Source organism: Oxyura jamaicensis, chromosome 2, assembly GCF_011077185.1.
Source record: "Oxyura jamaicensis isolate SHBP4307 breed ruddy duck chromosome 2, BPBGC_Ojam_1.0, whole genome shotgun sequence".
NCBI lineage: Eukaryota > Metazoa > Chordata > Aves > Anseriformes > Anatidae > Oxyura > Oxyura jamaicensis.
The window spans coordinates 4587214-4608894 of NC_048894.1; the positions used below are offsets into that span (position 1 = coordinate 4587214).

At 40.9% G+C, this 21681-nt stretch overlaps 1 protein-coding gene across 5 annotated transcripts in view; it reads left to right on the forward strand.

The window, feature by feature from the left end:
* The window catches only part of CRHR2 (corticotropin releasing hormone receptor 2), a 157511-nt gene extending 136182 nt beyond the window's left edge, over nucleotides 1-21329 (forward strand). For 4 of the 5 annotated variants that reach the window (XM_035318452.1, XM_035318449.1, XM_035318450.1 and 1 more), the window contains 4 exons: nucleotides 2737-2822; nucleotides 5565-5700; nucleotides 7401-7442; nucleotides 20138-21329. In XM_035318452.1, coding sequence (XP_035174343.1) covers nucleotides 2737-2822; nucleotides 5565-5700; nucleotides 7401-7442; nucleotides 20138-20278 — 405 coding nt within the window. In that variant the 3' untranslated portion in view covers nucleotides 20279-21329. Of the gene's footprint in view, nucleotides 1-2736; nucleotides 2823-5564; nucleotides 5701-7400; nucleotides 7443-17046; nucleotides 17113-20137 lie in introns of all 5 variants that reach the window. The other variant, XM_035318451.1, reaches the window with a different exon arrangement.
* The last annotated feature ends 352 nt before the right edge of the window (nucleotides 21330-21681 follow it).

The window sequence follows — 21681 nt, forward strand, 5'->3', positions numbered from 1 at the left end:
AGCATTCAGAGTGACAGTCACTCTGAAATGCAGACTTCAGGCTGAGTATATCCGCAGGTGGATTTTAGTTTCTGTCTTCAGACCCACAAGCTTAAATATTTTGTCCCAAGTGACTAAGGACACGCAGTATATTCCAGGCCAGAACTGGGAAGAGAATTCAGGGTGAGTGACCAATGCCCTTGTTCTGGCCTCAGTTTTCTTCTCTCCCAGTAAATGTTATAGGTATAAAGTCCCTATCAGGCTTTCCTCTGACACCTGGCAGCCAGTTAAAAGTAAGCACTAACGCTTCTGCCTTCCTTTTGCTGTTACGGACAGATTTGGTCACCTGCCAGCTCTGTCACAGCTGCCAGTGCCACCCGTAGTCCCTTGATCTTCAAGAACCTCGGTCAGTGCTATGGTCTTGGGTAGCTGAGTTCTCTCGCTCATGTGGCCTCCACTGGGATGCTCAGCTCTGGGCGGCACCTAGCACACAGTGAGCATCAACTGAGGCAGTCAGAATTAATGCTGCCAATCAGATAAACAAGCCAACTGTCACCAGAGATCAATGTGCAAATGCACATGAAAATCTAGGTGAGAAGTGTTAATAGATCCTTTCCGTATGTCGTCTTTTTTCAGCAACCCTTGGATGGGGGAGCTCATGGAAAAGAGTGAGAATAGAACACTCATTTATATAGAATAAGAGTATCTCTGCTGAAGTAACTCCAAAAGTTTTCAGCTAGCAATTCTCCTTCTGGACTGATGAATCACTTCTGCAATTTAATTTCAAAGAAGATAAAAATCCCTGTTTTTTCTGATGCAGCCTGTGGTAATTTGAATTTCCAGTTCTCTGCTGTCACATCAAACTAGAACTCCTGAAACTTGAAATGCTTTTTCCAGTCCAGTTCATCATGATAATCCCATGTGATTAGTCCTGCTTATATTTGGAACTTGCCCTTGCCTAATAGTCTATAATTCCATCTGGCACCTTCCATTGCGATTGCAAAAGCAGCAAGTTTGGGATCAGTGCCTTTTTGGCATCCTTGATGGAAGTAACCCAAACCTGACTCTGAGCTGACAAAGAACGTCAAGATTTGGTGGTTTAATTTCAGAGGCAAAAGTTTTCTTTCTGTGGGTGAAGGACACCCCTGCCTACCTGCCCTTCAGTAGGTTCTCTCCAGACAATTCCCTTTGTGTTACCGGGGAATGGTGAAGTCACTAATGTGAAGAGTTTAAGATCCACGTCAAACCAGTGGTTCGAAGCAGTTGTCTGATGAATAAAGCGAGAACCGTTTGACTTCATGCTCTTAAATACGACAAAGACAATTCCAGCAAGAGCAAGTATGCAAGCTACATACAGTTTTATTTATTTCTTCGGCTCCCTATGGCCCTGCTCTGCTAAGAAAAACATCTCAAAAAGTGTCACATAACTCTTAGAGAAGCATTTTGGTATCTCACGTAATAAGCATTTAATGTACAAGATTCCCAACACTGCCAGTCTCCCAGTGTCTGTTCGAGTGCTTATTGCACCATTTGTTATAAATAACATTACAATAACCACAGGGAATGATGTGATGGATGCCAAGATACCGTAATCATCGAAACACACCACGTTTCATTGGGGGAAAAAAAAGAGCATATTTCGAGAACACCTTTTGTGTCAGCAGCTCTGCTGCAGTGTTCAGCTGGAAGGCAGTCACAGAGTTGTTCCATTCACAGACCACAAAATGCCAGGAGCCCTGGGACCCTGGAAATGAGAGATAAATATGTTGATAAATGTCTTCTCACAAGCTTAGGTTGTGACCTCAGCAGGCTTGAGATAACAGTTCGGCAGTCCTGACAGAGTACGTTGTCAACAATCTTGAGATAGATCCGTGTATTGCAAGCTACCCTACTTTGTGGTGAGAGCAACACAGAACTTGCTCCTAGGTGCCAAATCCCTCTGCTGATCACAGTCTACAAGTCAGAATCTTCTTTTCAGATTTTTTTTTTTCTTTCCTGTTTACACTGAAAGGAAACTTGTATGAGAAACTCTCTAGCATATGCAACAACAGCAATTAGAGCAAATCTCAATTCTCAGCATTGAGATGGTAACAGAAATAATAATTACCCTGCTCCGCAGATTAAAAATAGAAGTGGTAAATCTGTCACTTCAGCTTTAATGACAGTGAAAAAAAAAAAAAATAGGCATTTTTCAGGAATGATTTATCTGCTCTATTTTAAACATCTCTTGTAGAGTGCCATGAATGGATTCCACCGAATCTAAAGGGAGTCCAGCGTGACTAGCTTACATGCAGATCTCTGCAATGCAGTCTTGCACCGTGGGTCTTGGGACCCCAGCTACCCTAAGGGTGGTTTCAGATGCACTGTGTCAGCACAGCACAGAGCTGCCAATACTCCACACAGCGAGCCTTGGGTGAGCTGAGCCAGAGCCAGATCCAAACAAATCCCACCCTTAGCTCCTTGTGGCACCCAGGAAAGGAGTAAAAGGGTGTAAAAATAAGGTTACTTGCTGGGACCGTTAGTTTCATTCTACATTTTAATTGCTGTTTTGAAAGGATTAGTAGCTGTTGGATATTTGCTTGCATAATGCAGTATTTCTGGTAAACTTCTGAGTCTGTTGCAATCAGTGATAAAGCCGAGAGGCTGTTTTTGATCAGATTGGAACTGCAAAATGTGCCTTTTAAGGTGTATCTCATCCTTTAAGCCTCTGTTTGACTCACTGGTCTTATTTTTTCCTCTCTCCTCCTTCTTTTCCAGATAAATTTTGTATTCCTATTTAACATAGTTAGGATTTTAATGACAAAGCTGAGAGCTTCAACCACTTCAGAGACAATACAGTACAGGTAAGTCAGCTGGTGCTTCTTGCTGGTCGTGGTATTTGCGAAGAACTGCCTTGCCGGTCCTGTTCTTGTCCCGTCTTTGTCTTTCCAAATGCCACTGTGATTTAGAGGGTGCCCTTCTTTCCACTTGAGCTTCTATAGTTAGATCCACAGTATTTATTTTTGCAGGCTCTCTTTAAAGTATGCCTGTGTTTTTTCTGTCAATACCAAGACGTCCCAATAAATCATGTCTATGTGCATATTAAGATCCATGTTCACACAAAGATCCCACCAGAGTCAGGAGTTAAAGAACAGAGCTCGGGCCAAAGCACTCATATCACATCTGTAATCAATAGCAGTATTAGTACTGATGATACAGGCATTTAAAGTAGAGTTTAATGATATTTGTAAACTGAAGGTTATGGGAAAAAAAGGGTGTTCGTGCCTCTTCGGCTGGCACCAGCATTAGCGTAACCACTCAGTGGATTACAATAGGCAACAAATCCTCAACAAATCATTAGCTATTTAGGAGGTGCCTTTTTGTTTATTTTATTTATTTATTTATAAAATACCTTTTTGTTTATATGTATATGTTTTTATATTTTATTTATGAGGCAGATCAGTTCCCCGAGCTGGGTGACTGTGCAACCTCACAAACACAATTGTGGTAGAAAGGAAAAGACCCGAATGTTTAGCCCAGGGCAGCAGAAGGAAGGTAGCCTTCTAGCAGCCTTGTGGACTTAGATCAAACCCAAACGGTCCTGAAAAAAAATTCTTAGAGATCAGGAGATGCTGAGTGCCTTTTCTGCCTTACTATTTGCAGTGTCCTGCAACATGAGCCAGTGTTTTGGATCATTTATGGACAGACAGGTCCTCGCTCTGACAAATGGCACAGTTTTTGTGGGGTAATACTGGCCACAATCCTTTAAATCATTTCTAGATAAAATTTCAGTGTATCAAGCTGAGGCTTGAATCCTGATGTCCTCAAATCATCCTGCTCTTGACTTTGGAGGCAGTTTTCCTGCAATAATGGGGGTTTGTTGTTTTACCTGGTTCCTTCCTTTTACTCCTGTCTGTGGCTTGGGGACAAATGTGAAGTTAATGCAATGGTCTGATTTTCTTGTTCAGATTCTTCTTTGCACAATTCATGAGAAATTAAGAGGAAAAAAATTACCCCTTTTGATGCTCAAACCTCATGCTATAAAACTAAAACTAGCATGAAAAAAAACAACCAACAATTCAAATCTCATTACATTTTACTCCCTGCTGCAGTTGGCGAGGATTAGAGATATTAGATTCTGAGGCAATCTAGAGTAACTGCCTTCCTCCTTGAACAGATGATGGTGATCTTATCCTCACTATAAGCTCTGTGAGGGAATCTTTTTTTTTTTTTTTTTTTTTTTTTTTTTTCCACAGCCTAAATAGAAACCCTTACAATTCCAGGAAAGCCTGGGGCAAGGCTTTCTGCTCTAAAGCTGAGTACTCCAAACATTTGTTACGCAGGTATTAAATAACGTGGCAGCCAGTTTGTTAAAACTGTCACTGTCTCCTGACACTGACAGTGCTTTTGTGCCTACCTACCCACCTGCCTTCATCCTTTTACAGCCTTATTGTAGAAATTTATAGAGACTTAGCAAAATTGCAGTCTTATGTCTTTGTAAAGTATCTAGCACAATGAGGTGTTGTTTTGCTTCTGGCATCCCAAGACACTATTACAGCCCCAATAGTAAAGATTAGCCCCTGATAATTCCGTTAATAACAACTAATGTTTCATTGCGTGCCATCTGCTTGTTTATTATTTGTAAGACAGCCCTCAACCAGTGCACTGGGGATACAGATGTTGCAGGGAGCGTGAGCATTTACACTCCAGACAGAATCAAAAGGTGGGCATAGGGCAGGTCTCACCCCCACAGCAGTCCTGCCCCAGTTCAGGATTTACCACCTTACCATCCTGAGGTGTAAGAAATCACTCCTGCAAAGAATCTCAAACCATCAGCCTAATGCAAGCCCTGGAGATAAGACAGAAACTCTCCAGAGGAAGAAGAGACAGAAACAGAAGGATGTAAAAAAGGTTTAAAGGTTTCTACCTCTCCCCTGGAGTTCAGGGTACGGGGACAAACAGCAGGATACAAAGGTAAAGGCTTTCCCAGAACACTTTTCTTCGAGTGGTCAGACACTGGTCAGAAACTTAATTCACAAACTCACCTGTGATTTCACAACTCAAAGTGGAGGCTGACATTCTTTCCCTGCCCCCCCTGCTAAACTCTCTCCAGCTGTTTGGCCATGGGGTCAAGCTCCAATGCTTGAATTATTTGGCCATTGTGAGGCTTTTACTGCTGTCCTTAGAGAATGCCCTATAAGCATGCTCTGAGAGATGGAGGTACCTACAGGGAGCACTTGTACTCCCTAACTCCAAACACCTGTGTTAGACACTAGACAGAATTTTACCTGCGAATTTTGCTCTGAAAATGGTTCTTTCCTCCAGTGACTGTAAGTATTGGATAGCCCTGAGCAGCCATATCTTAGGAAGTCCTTGTTTCTCCTTGGCTACTCCCTGTTCAAGATGTGCAGGTGCTGAACTATCTCAAGGAGGCACCTAAGTTCCCTCTCCAGCTAACACAAGTACTTCACATCCCTCTGAATTGCTCTGAGACTCGTGCCCTCTCTCCACTTAGGGACCGATTTGTTTGGGTGGGGTCATTCTACAGCTGTTCAGGTAACACAGTTCTGTCCTCTGCTCACTTGTTTTCTCTTTCCTCCCCACAGGAAAGCAGTCAAGGCAACTTTAGTTCTCCTGCCTCTGCTAGGCATCACATATATGCTTTTCTTCGTCAACCCTGGTGAAGATGACATTTCCCAGATTGTCTTCATCTATTTCAATTCCTTTCTGCAGTCTTTTCAGGTAGGAGAGCAATTTTATAGCTGGTATTGGCTAAAAGCATCTTCAGTGCTTTTCAGCCACGAAGCATATGGCAGTGAAGTCCGTGATACAAACAATAGTTGAAAAGAGCTCAGCTTTGTTATTAATGCTTACTTAATAGATATATTCAGCCTGTCTTATGAAGTGGAGGACTCTTCTCAGGTGTATACCAGAGGGATTTACCTCCCTTATCAGCACTATATTTAGTCTACAACTACAGGTCTTTACCTAAGTTCCATCTAAAGTCAGGGGACAGATGATGTCCCATCAGAAACTGCGTGAGAGAGGATAATGAATCATGCTCCCAAGCTGCCTCTCTCTCTTCACAAAGCAAGCTGAGATTTAGACTAGATGTTCCTAAAGCAAAGGGAAACAAATCCTACCTGTTGGGTTTACTTGATGAAGACATTAACTATGTCCTAAATGCTACCCAGCCTCTCACCCCAGTGCTCCTGCAGTTCTGTGTATACTCAGCCATCAGACCATAACAACTCTTTGAGCACTTGTACCCTATTTCCTCTTTCCACTAAAGTTTACAGGAATTCTGCCAGTTGTAAAAGGCAGTGGAAGGTGAGTAATTGTCCCAGATTTCTGGATTTGAGGGAAAAAAAAAAAAAAAAAAAAACAAAAAAATGACTGAAATAATTGAATTATGTTTGGTCATTTACTTCTGCTTAGTTTTACCTCTACTTAAATACCCCTCCTGGTCTGGAGTGGAATTGTGTTTGCTATTAATGTTTTACCTTTGATATCTCAAGGAACAAATGCTTTGATACCCAGTTTATCAATATAAATACAAGACACACATTCTGTCAAGCCAAATCTAAGGCTGTGTAATACAAAAGTTCGGGACTTTGGATTACCGTATTACTGATTGCATGTTTAGCTTTGAAGCACAGAGCATCCTACCAGAAATTGAAACTGAAAATTGAAAAAGAAAAAATGTCAGTTTTAATCAATGAACAGAGGAACTTTAGCTCTTACCAGTGAAGCAATCCACATTTTTCATTTCCTAAAACTAATTGTATTGCTCAAGGTCTCCAAAAATGATGCACTGCTTATTTTATTGTTAGTGTTACGAAGACATACGTAAGAAAGGAGGGATGCTGAATCTCTGCTTTATGGTGACAGTAATTATAGTCCACTGCTGAAAGCAGAATGGGTGGGACTCTGCTCAGAGGTTTAAACATGAAAGCGTCATCATGTTGTCGTCTGAGCTTCCATTATGGTCACTGCAATCTTTGAAGTCATTAGAGATGTATAGTCACTGCTGCCAATAGATTCCACAGACCACTTCAGCTCAGTTGAACGTAAACAACCTGATGAAACACAAGAACATCTAAGGCCATTTGACACCTCCCTGTGGTGTCTGAGACATATGCATAGAACTGGCAGGACCTGTGCCATGTTGTGGAGGCAAGTGGAAACTGTAGAAAGGCTTTAGCACAACTGAATTGGCAATCAGCTCTATCAGTGGAAGAGCTATCTTGATTCTAGCTCTTCTGTATTAACAGTGAGTTGCAGGACAACTGGTATCTTGTCATGAAACTGTAGGGTAAAGATTTTGTCTGGCAGGAAATGGATGTCAACAAGGATATGCTTATACTCAGAATGATACCAGGGTGAAGCTCAGTCCCAGATCTGCATGTACCTCATAACTGTCTGCTTTCTATTCTTTCCAGGGTTTCTTTGTGTCAGTATTTTACTGCTTCTTGAATGGTGAGGTAAGTAGTGTCTTCTGCTGTCAGTGTGATTAATTCTCGGGAGGTGGAACCTACTTGAGTCCCTGATTGTAGAATATGAGATGTTTTTACGTGGGGTTATAGTCCCATCCTTCTGTTCCTCTTGAAGAAGTTTCTCTTAATGTGCATCTGGACTTTCCAGCCCTCTTTGTGGGTGTCCTGTGTTCACAAAACTTTATCCCATTCAGCTCCAACTGGGAAGGCAGAGCAGACTGTATTTTTTTCCAGGTTTTAAGAAAGCCTTCTTTGAGGTTTCTCATTAATTCTCAATATGATTTCTGGGCATACATAAGCACTGCTTCTCATCTGGGCTCTCATTAAGGTTATGCTACAGGTGACCCATTTTTGTAATGGGATTGCCATGCTGAGCTGAGTGAGTTAGTTTTTCTCTGTGGATATCTCTGTCTGAGTGATCAACACCTGTTGTTAATAATCGAGAACAGGGTTGGTGTGCTCCTTTTGAATTAGTTTTGGGGGACTGATACTCATGTAAGAAATGTCGCACTAATACCTCTTTGTGTTTGATCTACACCCCAAAGTGTGAGAGATATTTTTTTTCCTGCTTACACTGCCTGTGTCTAATTTATCTGCATTATGCATGTCATTTTTTTCCAGTTAAAGTTTGTGCCTCTGCAGAAATGAATCTAATGACTTAGTTATTCCTGCTGTATCAGTATATATTTTATATGAGCTGCTTTTAGTTTCTTCGTGGGCTCCCTGTGTGGCACTATGAGAAGGAATGGGCATGTCTCCTCACCTTTCTGTTCCTCAGCTAATGAGGCACCAGCATTTTGGTGGTTTTGTTGTTGTTGCTTTTTGCTTTTCTTCATTTCATGCCTTCCTCATATTAACTCAACACTGAGGTGATGTTAACAAGAAGCAACACTGCTTTCCCAGGCTAGGCACATGCTATTTTTATAAACAGCCAGCAGAGTGTCTTCAGCTCTCTTTCTAACCTTCCTGCAATGAATTATGACCACTCTACTTGCCTCTTAATAAGTAGGTGAAGTCTTCCCCCAGAAGTACTGACTCCTTAACTGTGGGACAACAGTTACCTGAAAACCTTGCTATGTATCTGAGTTATTTTGTGATCACACTTTATTTATTTATTTATTTATTAATGTGAGCCATTGTGCTGCACAATCTGATGAAGTTGAAAGAACTAGAAGACTCATATATCAACAGTCAGAACTTTGTATTAGCCCTTCTATTTTGTGGACTTGGACTAGGCCAGGTCATACCAGGCTTTCACTCTTCTGGCTGCTCTTGAATTCGTACAGCTGTCCTGAAGTGGAAGAAATATCTCCTTCACTACAGCAGTCCGTCCACAGCCATGAGCCCACTTCCCATGTAGTCACTTTCTGTGTAACTAGTTCAAGCCAGTCGGTATAATCTCCTTCTCATCAGGTTAGCCTACACCTCTATTTGCTCATCTGAACAACTCGACGTTACTGACATATGGACAAGTTCTCCGCTCATTCTGATGCTTGCCTAAACACTCAGCTCACATGTAGACACCTACAAACAGCTAAATTTGTGAGCTAAATCTTCCCTGCTCTCATATGTTTACATAATGTATAATTTGTACGTGACTGACTAAACCATAGCAACTCCCTAAGTAATTCATTGAGATATAAGACTAAGTACCCCAGATCTTGCAGCATTTTCTCTGAAAAGGGACTTCGGATTCATCTTTTGGTATTGTGGGCATGTCTTTGAAGTATCATAAATATTTTAAAGGGTAAAATTTCCTGTTCTGTTCCAGCTTCAGAAACAAGTAGAAAGTTCAACGGATTTTCAGAGCTTTCTGAGTTTGTAATGATGTTGCCCAGAAAAAAAAAAAAAAAAGTATCTTATAGTAAACCATTGTACAAGCTGTGCCTTGTGATACCGCCTGTCCTCTCCAGATCTCCCCACACTCACAAAGCATTCTAAAAACAGCTTAAGTTTCCCACATCACATTCTGAAGAAAACATCACACTGCAAAAGCTTGCAGTAATGCCGTGTCTTGCCTCCTTGTGAAGTGAAAGACCTGTACAGGCTGCATTGCCAGATGAAGGCATATGTGAGGGGTGAGGGCCTTGGTTACTAGCATAGCAAAAGAGTTTTTCCTTATCATTAAATTCCATGTCTAAGCAGTAAAAGCCATATTCATTTATTGCTCGGTTAGATTTGCAGTACATTAAGTGTTCCTCAAATATCTGCTATGAAAAAGCCTGTATTTCTTAGTCCATGTGAACAGTACCACATTGGAAAAGAAGGACCAAAATCAATATCATTTGCATTCTCCTGACATCAGTTGCTTTCACGGAGTCATCCCAGCTAGGAGTGGTGATGAAGGAAATACCACTCAATCTCCCATCATTGTAAGTAAGATCCACAGAAGATTTAGCTCATTTAATAGTTAATTGCATCATCTGATAAGATTGTAGGGTAACAAAGACTTTTTTTTTTTGAGAAGTGAATCTGCATAAATGTCCATATGAAATAGTTATTGCAGAACTTCCATAAATTTCCTCTTTGTAATCTTTATAAATATCACTGAAGCCTTGATGAATTATCATCTCTTTAGTCAGCCTGGTATTCCTGTCTGTGTGATAGATGAGCTGATGATTTGCGGTCTCAGAAGTTTATAAATACTTCAGGTTCTCCAGTTATGACAGACTTGGATGCTTTAAATGCATGCAATAGTCTTTAGCAGGTTATTTAGCCCACACAGTGCCACGCCTGCTCTTAATTATGACACAAGCAAAAAAAGTTAGAAAATTAATTAATTTAAAGTTTAAACAATGCTGTGATCTCAGCTGCATCTCCACCATTTCATATTTGATACAGATGCCACTAGGTTCTTGTAAACTCCTGATGACTGTCTGTAGTAGAGCCAATGACTGTTGGTAGTAGAGCTCACACGGTACGGATCACAGATGACGGTTATCAAAGTTTCTGCTTTTTGTCAGTATTCTACCTGTTAAGTTTGGCAAAAGAAACAGAGCAGAGTTTTTTGCTGTGGAACATCTTGTAGCCTCCCTTTATTTACACAAACGTGTCCTTATGACTGAGAGCAGAAATTAGTTGCTTCTCTTCCTGTGAGCAATTTTGCACCAGATCAGAGGAATTACATTTTCCTCAATTCCACAGCAAATTTCAGACAGATCTAGGAGGAGCTTTGCTGGCTGCAGTGAGAATTAATTTGATGGGCCAGGTGTTGAGAGAGTCTGTATCATTCAAGTCCCCTTTCTGGAGATACAACACTTCAGATATTGAATATAAATGTCTTTCCAAGCTGATACATTATACACAAGCTATTCCAGTGAACCAAGGGAGAAGAAGCAGTTTAGATACAAAACTAACAGTCTTAGGATGTTGGTTTTTTTTCTTCCGAAAAGTTCCGAAGCTGCTGTGAACAAACTGCGTGTGCCATGGATGGGCATGAGAGGCCTCTGGCACTTGACTCATATTAAGCGGCTCTAGAGACCTTATGGAAAAAAGTTGTCCTTGTTGGATGCATAGAACATGTACTAAACCTAGAGGGCAAAAATATGTAAATTTCATTTAATCTGAAGCATCTCTGCACTTCCAAGAAAATTGAGATCAAAATGTTTTGAGAATCCCAAATGTTATGAAAAATGACAACGACAAAAGATGCGTGCATTTTCATTACATAACACTTTAAAAGTATGAATGTTGGTTGTGGGTTTTTTTTACAATGACTGCAAAAATCAAAATGCTCCTCAAAAATTTCTTCATCAGTTCACAAAGCACAAGATTGAATTTAATTTCACATAACATGGGATTTAAAAAATAAAAAAGTTTAAGATGGAGTTCTCTTGGAACAGAATAGATGTTGGCATGGAGCTGAACTGAACAGAATATACTTTCACAGAACCCCTATTGGACATTTTTTTCCTAGAATCATAGAATTGTTCTTTAAGGGACCCTTAAAGAACATCCAGTGCTACCCCCTGCCATGGGCAGGGACCCCTCCCACCAGCCCAGGCTGGCCCCAGCCCCATCCAGCCTGGCCTTGGGCACTGCCAGGGATGGGGCAGCCACAGCTCCTCTGGGCAGCCTGGGACAGGGCCTCACCACGCTCTGAGTAAAGAGTTTTATTTTTTACTACAGTTCACTAAAAAATCTTTAGAATATTTGAGATGATGAAAATTATTCTACCTAGATCAGTTTGATTGTAACAACATAATAATCTATAAGCAGTGATACACTTTCATGGTATTTCATCTTTATGCAAGTATGGATGAGAGAATAGATTTATAAAAAAATTAAATCATCTCTTCAGCCTCTGTAGTGCAAGCTAAAGAATTCCATCCAGTAACTGCACATGATAGTATGTGTTTAATTAAAATGCTTGTCTTTCAAAAGGTTGCTTGGTGTGGGATTCATCTCACATGGTATATGATTTTTCTGACAATGATCTTGAGAAATGACTGTTGGAAGAAAACATTATCTATCAAGGCCACTGCCAGATCTGAAACTTAATAAATGCTCAGTGAAGGTTATAGTCCTTAGGCATACGTAAAATATTCTTGAAATTCCTTTATTTTTGTGATATGAAATCTAGGATAAATATTCATTATAATTTCATTACCAAAAGAGACTCACTGTTATTAGGCCTAACAACTGATCAAGGAATACAGGGAAAAAGTGCACTTATTGAGTTTCATATTCCAAGTGTATCTTCCTGTATGGTTGTATTAGCTGTGGTCTTATAGCTGCTGTAGGTTGGAGTCTGGAGGGGAGGAGGTCAGATCTCAGATGCTGCGTACCCCAGAAAAGGAAATAAAATATTTCTGGTCAGCCACTGCTGACCCTTCAGAGGAAGGAGAACTTCACTGGCAGGCCTGGCTCCAGTCCTGTTACCTCAGCAAAGGCATGATGGAAACAAGGATAAAGGGGGAAAGGATCCCTGCCCCTAGAGAATACCTCTTCTTGTTGTTAGGTGCTTTATGTCATTTCCAATAGCCATCAGTGCTGACCCCTGAGAGAGTCCTGTGATCCCTGGAAGACTTAGCAACACTAATAGGAGATAATAACATAGCTGTACAGTAAGAGAGTGCTTGTGATGAAGGTGGTGATGTGTTAGAGTGACCCAAATTTATAAAGTGATACTGCTTGATGAATGGGAAAAGAGAAAAGTCACCTCTAGCAAACAAAATGAAGGAAATAAGGGCAATCCTGATCAAACACAATGGAAAAAAAATCATAATGAGGGTATATCATCAGTAGAAGAAGGGCTGAGAGGTGTTTTGGGATGTCTAACTTTGGATGTACTCAAAATGGCTGGATAATTCTAAAGTGTTGGACCAGAAACCTTCTGAGGTCCATTCTAAACTTAATTATTCTATAATTCCTAGCAAGGGTTGTGTCTGAAATTCTCTTGCAAAGAATTATTTTTCAGCTCAAGCAAATTCTAGTAGTATCTGGTCAATATCAACAATCACCTATGAATTAACATTTAAGATAGAAACCAATTATCTGACTTAGAGGGAAACCATAACCAGAGAGCAACAGAACAAGTTACTACGTTAGATGGCACTGTAAATTATTCTCACAACTAGGTGCAAGACACAGATAAACACGCTTAATTTTTTTATATATTGACCCTTTACCCAGGCACCATCTGTCTCTCAAAATCTATTAAGCTCGAAGTGGCTTACTTTGATCTGATCATCTTGGGAGGCTATTTATTATAATAGCCAGCTATGAATCATGACCTAAATGGTTAGTCATCCACCTGCCCATCAATCTAAGCAGACTTCACATTAATCATCCCGAACCCAAAGGACACGCATTAAGCGTTCCTCCAAATCGCTGAATAAATATGAATATGGGGGTGGACTAGAGGGCTACAGTTTAATTCCATCTTCCACAATGATTGTTTTCCGAGCAAAGGGACCCAACAACATGAATGTGAGTACTATTGTTAAATGCCCTGAGAATGACTGGTCAATATAAAGTCAAACCTTTCCATTGGGACCACCAGGCCATGGTTCATTACAGGACTTCAGTCTCCTCCCACTACCCATCTCCTCACCCAGGTGTGTTCTGGTAGAAAATCACCTTCACAGAAAATCACCTGTGACTCCGGTAGGTCTCTTCAGTCTAGCATCCTATAAGAAAGAGAAGATCTGGGCATGCTGTAGGATAGGAACTGGCCTGAAGATCCTTCCACACCCCATTTTCCTTTTCACTGCAGTGCTGCTGTTGTGGCAGTGACTCCAGAGCACTCCACAACAAAAGCACAAAGCCTTGGCTTGGGTTGATTGCATTTATGGCCTCCCCCTCAAGTGGTTGGTTCTGTTTTTTACCAGTCCCTTTGTGGCCCAGAAAAAGGGAGCAGCAATTGTCTCCTGCACAAAACGTGCAACAAATCTTTACTAGTCAGAACTGTGATATCTTCTCAAGCAGCTATACACATTAACAAAATTGCACTGTTGTAATCTTAGAAATTAGGCTTCAGTGTCCCAGTCTGGCAGGTGCTGCAGAACTATCAGCCTGTTACTGTGATGTATTGAAATGCTGCTAAAGACTCTTGGGAAAAAAAAAAAAAAAGTTGCAAACCAGTTAAGCCAGGTAATTTTGAGGGAGAAAAAGAAACTTAACAGTGGTACATAAAATAGCAATGTGATGAAAAGGTACACCTGAGCTTCATTGTTGGAAGATTACAGGATTTATTACCATGTTTTCTTTGAGCTTTGCAGATATTTTTTCCTACATCCACTCCTTACTCTATGAAACACTGCTAGTAGTACTTTTATAGGGACATTTGGCTCCTTTCTTTTTCTGAGGTGTCCATCTCTGGTCTGAGGGTTTGGATCTACTGGGAGTCTTGGAAAGCCGTACCAATGGGGTACTGTATGACATAGGTATAGTTGTTTGGTTATTTATCACAATAAAAATCTCTCTGAGAGCATTAGTGTTCCTCATCAGCATATCCTCAAATCTGGCAGTCTAGTGAGGTCTGCCCTTAGGCCGTTCTGTTTCTTTGCTTCCATTCAGGATTACGCTTACTTAATCTTTACAAGGATCTGGGCTTTTTCACAACATTTACTGTTAATGCCTTTTAGATTAAACACCCTTCTCCCGTGAGAAACACCTTACCCCTCTGGAAAACTTTCAAGGTATTGTGTAAAGCATCACCTTACTTTAAATACTAATATGTAATAGGTGGAATTTATTCCCCTAACCTCGGACATCTAATACATACACATTTGCAGGTAAGCTGATCACTCAACTCCCTTTATAGGCAGTGATTCACCCAAATGAGAGTAGAATTCATCTGACCTATTTCAGTTGTCTCTTTTGGATGAACTGTTGCCAGCATCTTTTGGCCATTCCTGGCTATGTCTCTGCTGGATACTAGCAGAGGCCAGGGCTACAGAAGCTTCCTGGAAGCAGATTCCACTACAGGATCCGACCCAATGAGAAAGTCCAGTGTCCTGAAATTTAAAGTCTGCATAGCCAGTTCCCTCTTGCTGGTCTGGATATTGTTTGAAAGTCCCCCTTCCTCATCCATAGCTTACAATAAAATTGAATACATCTTCATCAACATTTCCACAATTTGCACCACCATTTGCAGCCAAAGATATTTAAAGTCCAGGGTGATTCTCCAGTGACTTACAACTGCAGCACTGGGATCTGAGGGATGGCACAAAGATGCTTAAGTGCAAGTGGAACTTGATGAATTCATCACTGAAACCCATTTTCACAGAGCAAAAACTGGTCTGTTTCAAAGCCCATTGAGAACTTCATGAACTACTTTTATTCCATTTGCTTTTAGATCAGGTTTTCTGGGAGTAAAAAGGTGCGTATGAACAACACAAGAACATAATTAAGATGATATAGTCAATAAGGTTATATAATTGTTAAGGTTATATAGTCACAGAATGCTGAGCTCCGTGACTCTTCAATAATCAGAGTCCCTGTTGTCCCTCTGCCCCTTATTTTTTAGTGTTTGCATATGTGTTATATCCTCTGGGGACAGAGTATGGAGGGGTCCCAGAAGTCTTCCTTTCAGCTTCCATTGCCATGACGGCTCCTTCAATCCTATTCTTATTATCAGAGCCTTCCTTTTTACCTATGTGACTACTATTATATTTCAGTATTGCGTCAAGAAGCCCCAAGTGAATGGACCTTTTTGTTCTAAGCACTGTGTAAATGGTTCAAGCTATCTTTCTCTCTGCTAATAAGACATGACATTTCTTTCAAAAATTTATTTTAATGTCACTGAAGGCTCCTTCCTCAGCTCATTTCTAATTGATGGCTGTAAGAAATTAGCCAGCAGCTAGTGTATAGCACAAATAATAGCAATATGAAGTTGCTGTCCATTTTGTCAAAAGCAAGCCCTCTTTGCATCTTTTCATTCTTTTTCTGCAAGAAATTAGCCAGCAGCTAGTGTATAGCACAAACAAAAGCGATATGAAGTCGGTGTCCATTTTATAAAAGCAAACCCTCTTTGCATCTTTTCATCCTTCTCTCCATGCTTTCCATTCTTTTTGTTGTTCTTCTGATGGGAGGCTTTTAATAATTTTCTCTGATCAAATGTGAATTTTTGTGATTTTCAGATGTGATGTCAAAGTTTGAGAACTACTCAGTTAGGTGATCCAGTCGCGAAAGACAAACTATCACCCACTGACATCTGTCTGTCCCATCAGCTGAATTCTTTCTCTTGACTGTCCAAAAGCAATCCTGCTGAGAACAGTGCCCACAGTCTGTGGGCACAAGTATGTTGGTAAATCTGATTTGACCACACATTCAGGAACTGTGGTTATGATTAAATCTAATTTGATCGCACATTCAGGAACAGTGATTTGCACAGGAGGCAAAAGGCAAAGAGAGGAAAAGGGTAACTCGGAGGGAGTAGCTATGTGAATGAAAAAGACAGACCAAGGGTCACTGCAGAGAACCGAGCTGTCTGCTCGGCAGCGTGGAGAAACTTTGTCATGTCAAGCAACTAAAGTTACACAGGGATGAAGCTTGTAATTTGTATTTACAAGGCTGCTTGATAAGCTTTAACCACTTTTGAGCTATTACTGGCAAATGCTGTTAATTTCAGGTCATAGAGGTGTTAATACTGATTCAAAGACATGGTACTGCCTCTACAAATGCTTAACAGGCATAGTTGCTCTGATGATTAACAACTGGGTTTGAAGTTGCTATTTTGCTTTTTCTGTTCCTCTTCATCCCCTCTATAATAGCTTTTTTTTTTTTTTTAATATATTATTATAGCAGCCACAGCCATTTTTCTTTTTTTTTTCTTTTCTGACCTGAAGTTAAGCCAGCATTTTGTCTCTGAGTTCAGTTGTAAGAGATAAATTTGAGCTTAACCTTTCCTGCTTGTGCTTTGGTCACATCCTAATTGCAGTGAATTATTCTCTCATTAATAAAATGCTTTGCACTTATCCTTGTAAGTGCAGAGTCTATTTTCATGTGCCTAGACCATTAGGAATGGCTCCAGCTGTACAAGACAACAGCACTTTTGTTACTACTTTTTACACAAAGCTGGTAAGCAAACCGTGTCATAAAAGCCATTCAGACAACTGCTTGTTTAGACTCACGTCTTTATCTCCAGGTGTCTCTTTTTGACTTGATTGGTTTGAAGCTCAAATGATAAATCTAATCTGGCTTCTCTGTCTGAGTAAGTATCTGTTTGCACAAGTCGCTCAGAAACTTTATTTTTGCATCAGAGATGAAAAAAATCACCTCTATGAAGGACTTAAGTGGGTCACGGGCTCTCTGTGAAAGGGCGAATTCCACTCCAGCAGAATGGGGAAAAAAACCTTATTAACTAAATCTCAGTATTTGGTGACATATGGGGAGAAATGAGTATTCAAGAGGCAATGTCCCTCTGTAGAGCAAGTCCCATGTTCTTCATCGGACAATTTCAAGATACTAATTACCTTCTGACACTTTACATCTTATTACATCTGCTTTAGATGCCCAACCTTTAGTGAAGCTAGCTTTGCACTCAATGGAGCAAGTTGTACTTAATTTAATTCCACATATCTAAACCACCTCCTTTGGGGGAACATCTCTTTCTCCAGTAACTACACTGAAAGCATAAATAATTGGCCAAGACTAAGTATCAAGCTTTTGGATGATATGCATCCAACCTTGCATGTACAAGACACCTGCATTTGCTCTTGGGTGTATATTATATGCTCCCTTAAATCCAGAAGCAGAAGTGAGTATCCCTTTGCCTCTCCAGGTAGAACCATGATAGGTTTGCAAATAGTGACAGCCAGGGAAGCACAGCACCATGATGCATATTCCTTCCAGTGTTCCTCATATTTTAACTAGATGTTCAGTGAGCCAGTGGGGGCTGTTGGATGAGACAAGTCAAAGTGAGCAGTACAGGTGGCTTCTACTTTAGTAGCATAGAGCTGAGTCAGCCCATCCTGCCTCTGGCTGTCTCATGTAACTCACTTTGTAGGCTGACCAACCCCCACCTTGAAACTAGTGGGGGTGTTTGTACCTACTGCTTCATAATAAGAGGGTCTTCCAGAAATCCTCTGAAGTGTTTAACCACATTGTTCTCATTCCACGCTCAAATTCCTTTGTGCTGATAGTCCTTCTCCTGGCAGTGCTGTTTTTCAGCTTAAATCCTTCTTTCTCTTTGGTGTTCACTCTTTCCCTTCTCCATGTAAGTGGTTCCCTGATAGACTTTATTTTTCTAGGGTCTGTCCCACCCCTATTAACTGTGAACCACATTAGTTTATATTTAATTAAATCATCAATTCAGAATCAAAAGAAAGAAACCTGTTGTGGCACTCTCCTCACCTTGCTATAAACACCTGCAGCAAAATTGTCTCAAGCGTCAGAGCAAGCAGCACAGATCACACAGAACCAAGAAAATAACCAAAGAAATAAATCCTTGGGTCTGTTTTGCCCAGTCTGCACCTGCCGGAAGGACTCTGGTAGAAAAGCCACATTTCCAACTTCAAGATTCCCCTGCCAAGGCATCGAAGTGGGCAGTTGCAAAACCCCTTTTCCAACTTGTTCCTTGTAAACCTAAAATGGGATGTTCTTCATTGGCAACTCCGGTGATGATAGGGCTCAGGGTTTCTAAGGTCTAAGTCTCTGAAGGCCCACCAAGAAATGGGAGGATTGCAATCATCTGAGACATGCAGTACAGACTCCCCCTTCCCATGCTGTGCTTATAGACTGCTGTATGTTTTAACCATCATTTCCGTTCATCTAAGACACCTCATGCTGACAGTGTGGGTTTTGGGTGGGAAATACTACTTCTACTTGAGGTCATCAACTCATTCAAGCACCTGCTGTAGACAGCGTGTTGGAGCTGGTCTGAAGTGGGGCTGTTGAATGTGCGTTCCTTGTGTTTTGAGTAGACTTCACACTACACCTGAAAACAGAGTACGAGCTTTAGAAGAAATGGAGAAAAGCAGTGGCTGTGCAGCTTTGAATGATTTGTTTCAATACCATCCTTCCTATAGTCCCAATAATGATTACAGACACACCCAGCATGGCTTTGATCTACCTCACCCAGCTCAGAGCTGAGAATCTCTGTCAGTAAGGGCTTCTCACAGGCTATGCAAGCCCATGCCAGGCCTCGTATGGTTGCCATGGTAGTTGAACCATGTTGAGGTCTACTCTATGGCAACATCACTGTTATTAATATCCAAGCTTTAGCCTGACAGTGGTAAAAAGCGGATAAGAGCACTCCTTAAATGTTGAGGGATGCAGTGAAGATAAGTACATTAAAGACTGGAAAATGTTCAGGGTAAGATATCAATACTGTCTAAATTTAGCTAAATTTATAATCCAAACATCTAAACAGAGCTGATTGTCTAGACTCACTTCATGACTAATGAAAAGAAACATGCATTTTTCATTTATCTTAGTATATGATCTATTTTGGACATCTGTTTTAGGAGGAGATGCATTATACATCTTGACCATACTAACTTGATCAGGAAGAGAACTGTGGGTCAGTAGTTGAGGTTTAATGTCTACATTATATTATTTATAACCCCATCTTCTCAACAAATGTGTCTTTGGCAAAGGAGGCCCTGGCTTGATATAGAGGTTGGATTGATACAAAAAATATTCTTTCTTCACAGTTGACTGGATTTCAGGTTGGCAGCAGAGCGTCAGCATCCTTTCCAAGTGTCATGTCTATGATTACCTATCCAAGAAGCTGGGCCCAGATTCATCTCAGATAAATTTGAAGACTTACCTAGCTGCCTAGGTTAGGGGTCTGAATTGCTCTTAAGTCTCTACAGTGGAGATCAAAGGACTATGCAGAAACTGGTCTAAATAGTTCATTTCAGGTCCCGACTTTGAGTTTTGTCTTCTGGTGATTTGTCAGGAAGATGTTGCAGTCTATGTTAGGAACATCTCTAGCCTTCCCTCCAATTATGTTTTCGGCTAGGATCCCTATCACCTGTCATTTGAAATGCTCTAAGGTATTTAAGACATCAGATATAAGACAAGAGATGTGGGAACCACATGCCTTTTCCTAGAGCGCAGTACCCAAGAGAATATCAAGAGAACTAGATGCACAAACGTAGGAAGCTGAATCAAGCCCTGTGTTTCAATTGCTCACCAGCTATCATCATTTTTCTCAGTGCAACCTAGTGTCCCTTTACTGAGGACACCTGTGTATTCTAAGTGTTCATGTCCTTTCCTTTTTCTCTCACCAGGTCCGCTCTGCTGCTAGGAAAAGATGGCACCGCTGGCAAGACCATCACTCGCTCCGAGTACGTGTGGCACGTGCCATGTCTATCCCCACATCTCCAACACGAATCAGCTTCCATAGCATCAAACAGACCGCAGCTGTGTGATACGCCCTGCACATACATGCACCAACTGGTGGCCTTCAGGGTTCTTCTTTCTTCACTCTCCCCAAACCCTTTTCTTCAGACTTTCTTCCTTTATTCTGCACTGCGCTTTTTCGCAATGAGGTGCCCATCACGTTTCTGTGGACTCTCATCTCCCACGTTCATAATGCTGCTTTAAGACAACCAGGCAAAAGCCTCTTGGAGTTGGTGGTGGCAAAACAGATTCAAAGAAGAAAGAGGTTCAACTGACTGCACCTTGTGGAAGGTCACAACACAAAGCCTGAAACAGCACAGTGGCAGGAACAATCAATTTTTTCTCTTTACTTTTTTCCCTTCTGTATTGTGGTGAACAAAGACTATTTTCAACATGCTGCCCATCTCACCCTGTATAATGGTTCCCAATGATTTCAACAGTTTGGTGTGTAGGTAGCCCGTCTCTTTCTTGGTCCTTTGTAAAAAAAAAAAAAAAAAAAAAAAAAAAAAAAAATCTCCACAGAACTGTCATTTGAGAACATGTGGCAGCAGGAAAAAGAGCATCTGAGAAGTGGTGTGAAGAATCTGAATTTATCTACCTTCCCCATTGCACCCTTTGATAGGCTGGTAGTTGGCCAGGGCATCACTGGACGGTTTAATACAGGGCAGTTTGCCTTGCAAGAACCATGCCCTGTTCATACGCAGAGTTTTGAAAGGACAGCAAGGTCTCTAGATAGCTCTATAAAGTATCCTTAATCCTCTTACCCACATGCTTTCGACACAATGTAAGTAGCCCTTGGAAAGTCTTTGTTTGGTTTCAGCTAAGAGCATTGGGGTGGGGAAGGACAACAGAACATGTTTTCTGGGTTTAAAAAGTATAAAAGGGAAGCACTGTAAAAAAAAAAAATCAAAAATGAGAAGAAGGTGTTTGCGTCATGAAGATAGTGCTATATGCTGCACAAAGATTATCTATTCAGCATTTTGAACTAGAGCAGTTGTATCTACTAGGCTTTTTATGTGATGTTCAAAAATACTGTATATTTTCAATAATAAACACTACTCTGGGTTGGTTTCAATAAAACCAAGCATCATTTTCTTTACTCTGGAAAGGAAGAGGAACCCTGACTACCAGTAGACTTGAGAGTGTTCTTACATCTACGACCAAAGAAAGAAATCCTGTATGATAATAAGCCAGGAAGAACAACTTCCGAATAACATCTGAGGACATTTATACGATGAACTGTTGTCCCCTTTCTCAGCCCATGGTGTTACTCTACACCCCTGTCCCTCTGCACTTCCCCACCCCTCACTCTGCTTCTTTGCTATAGCAGAAGGAAAAAAGCAAGCTGTGTAGTATATTCCCCAACATTTATATCTCACCAGTGCTGAAGTGATTTGTATTTTCCACTTTTGCATGCTTGCTCTGAGTTTTC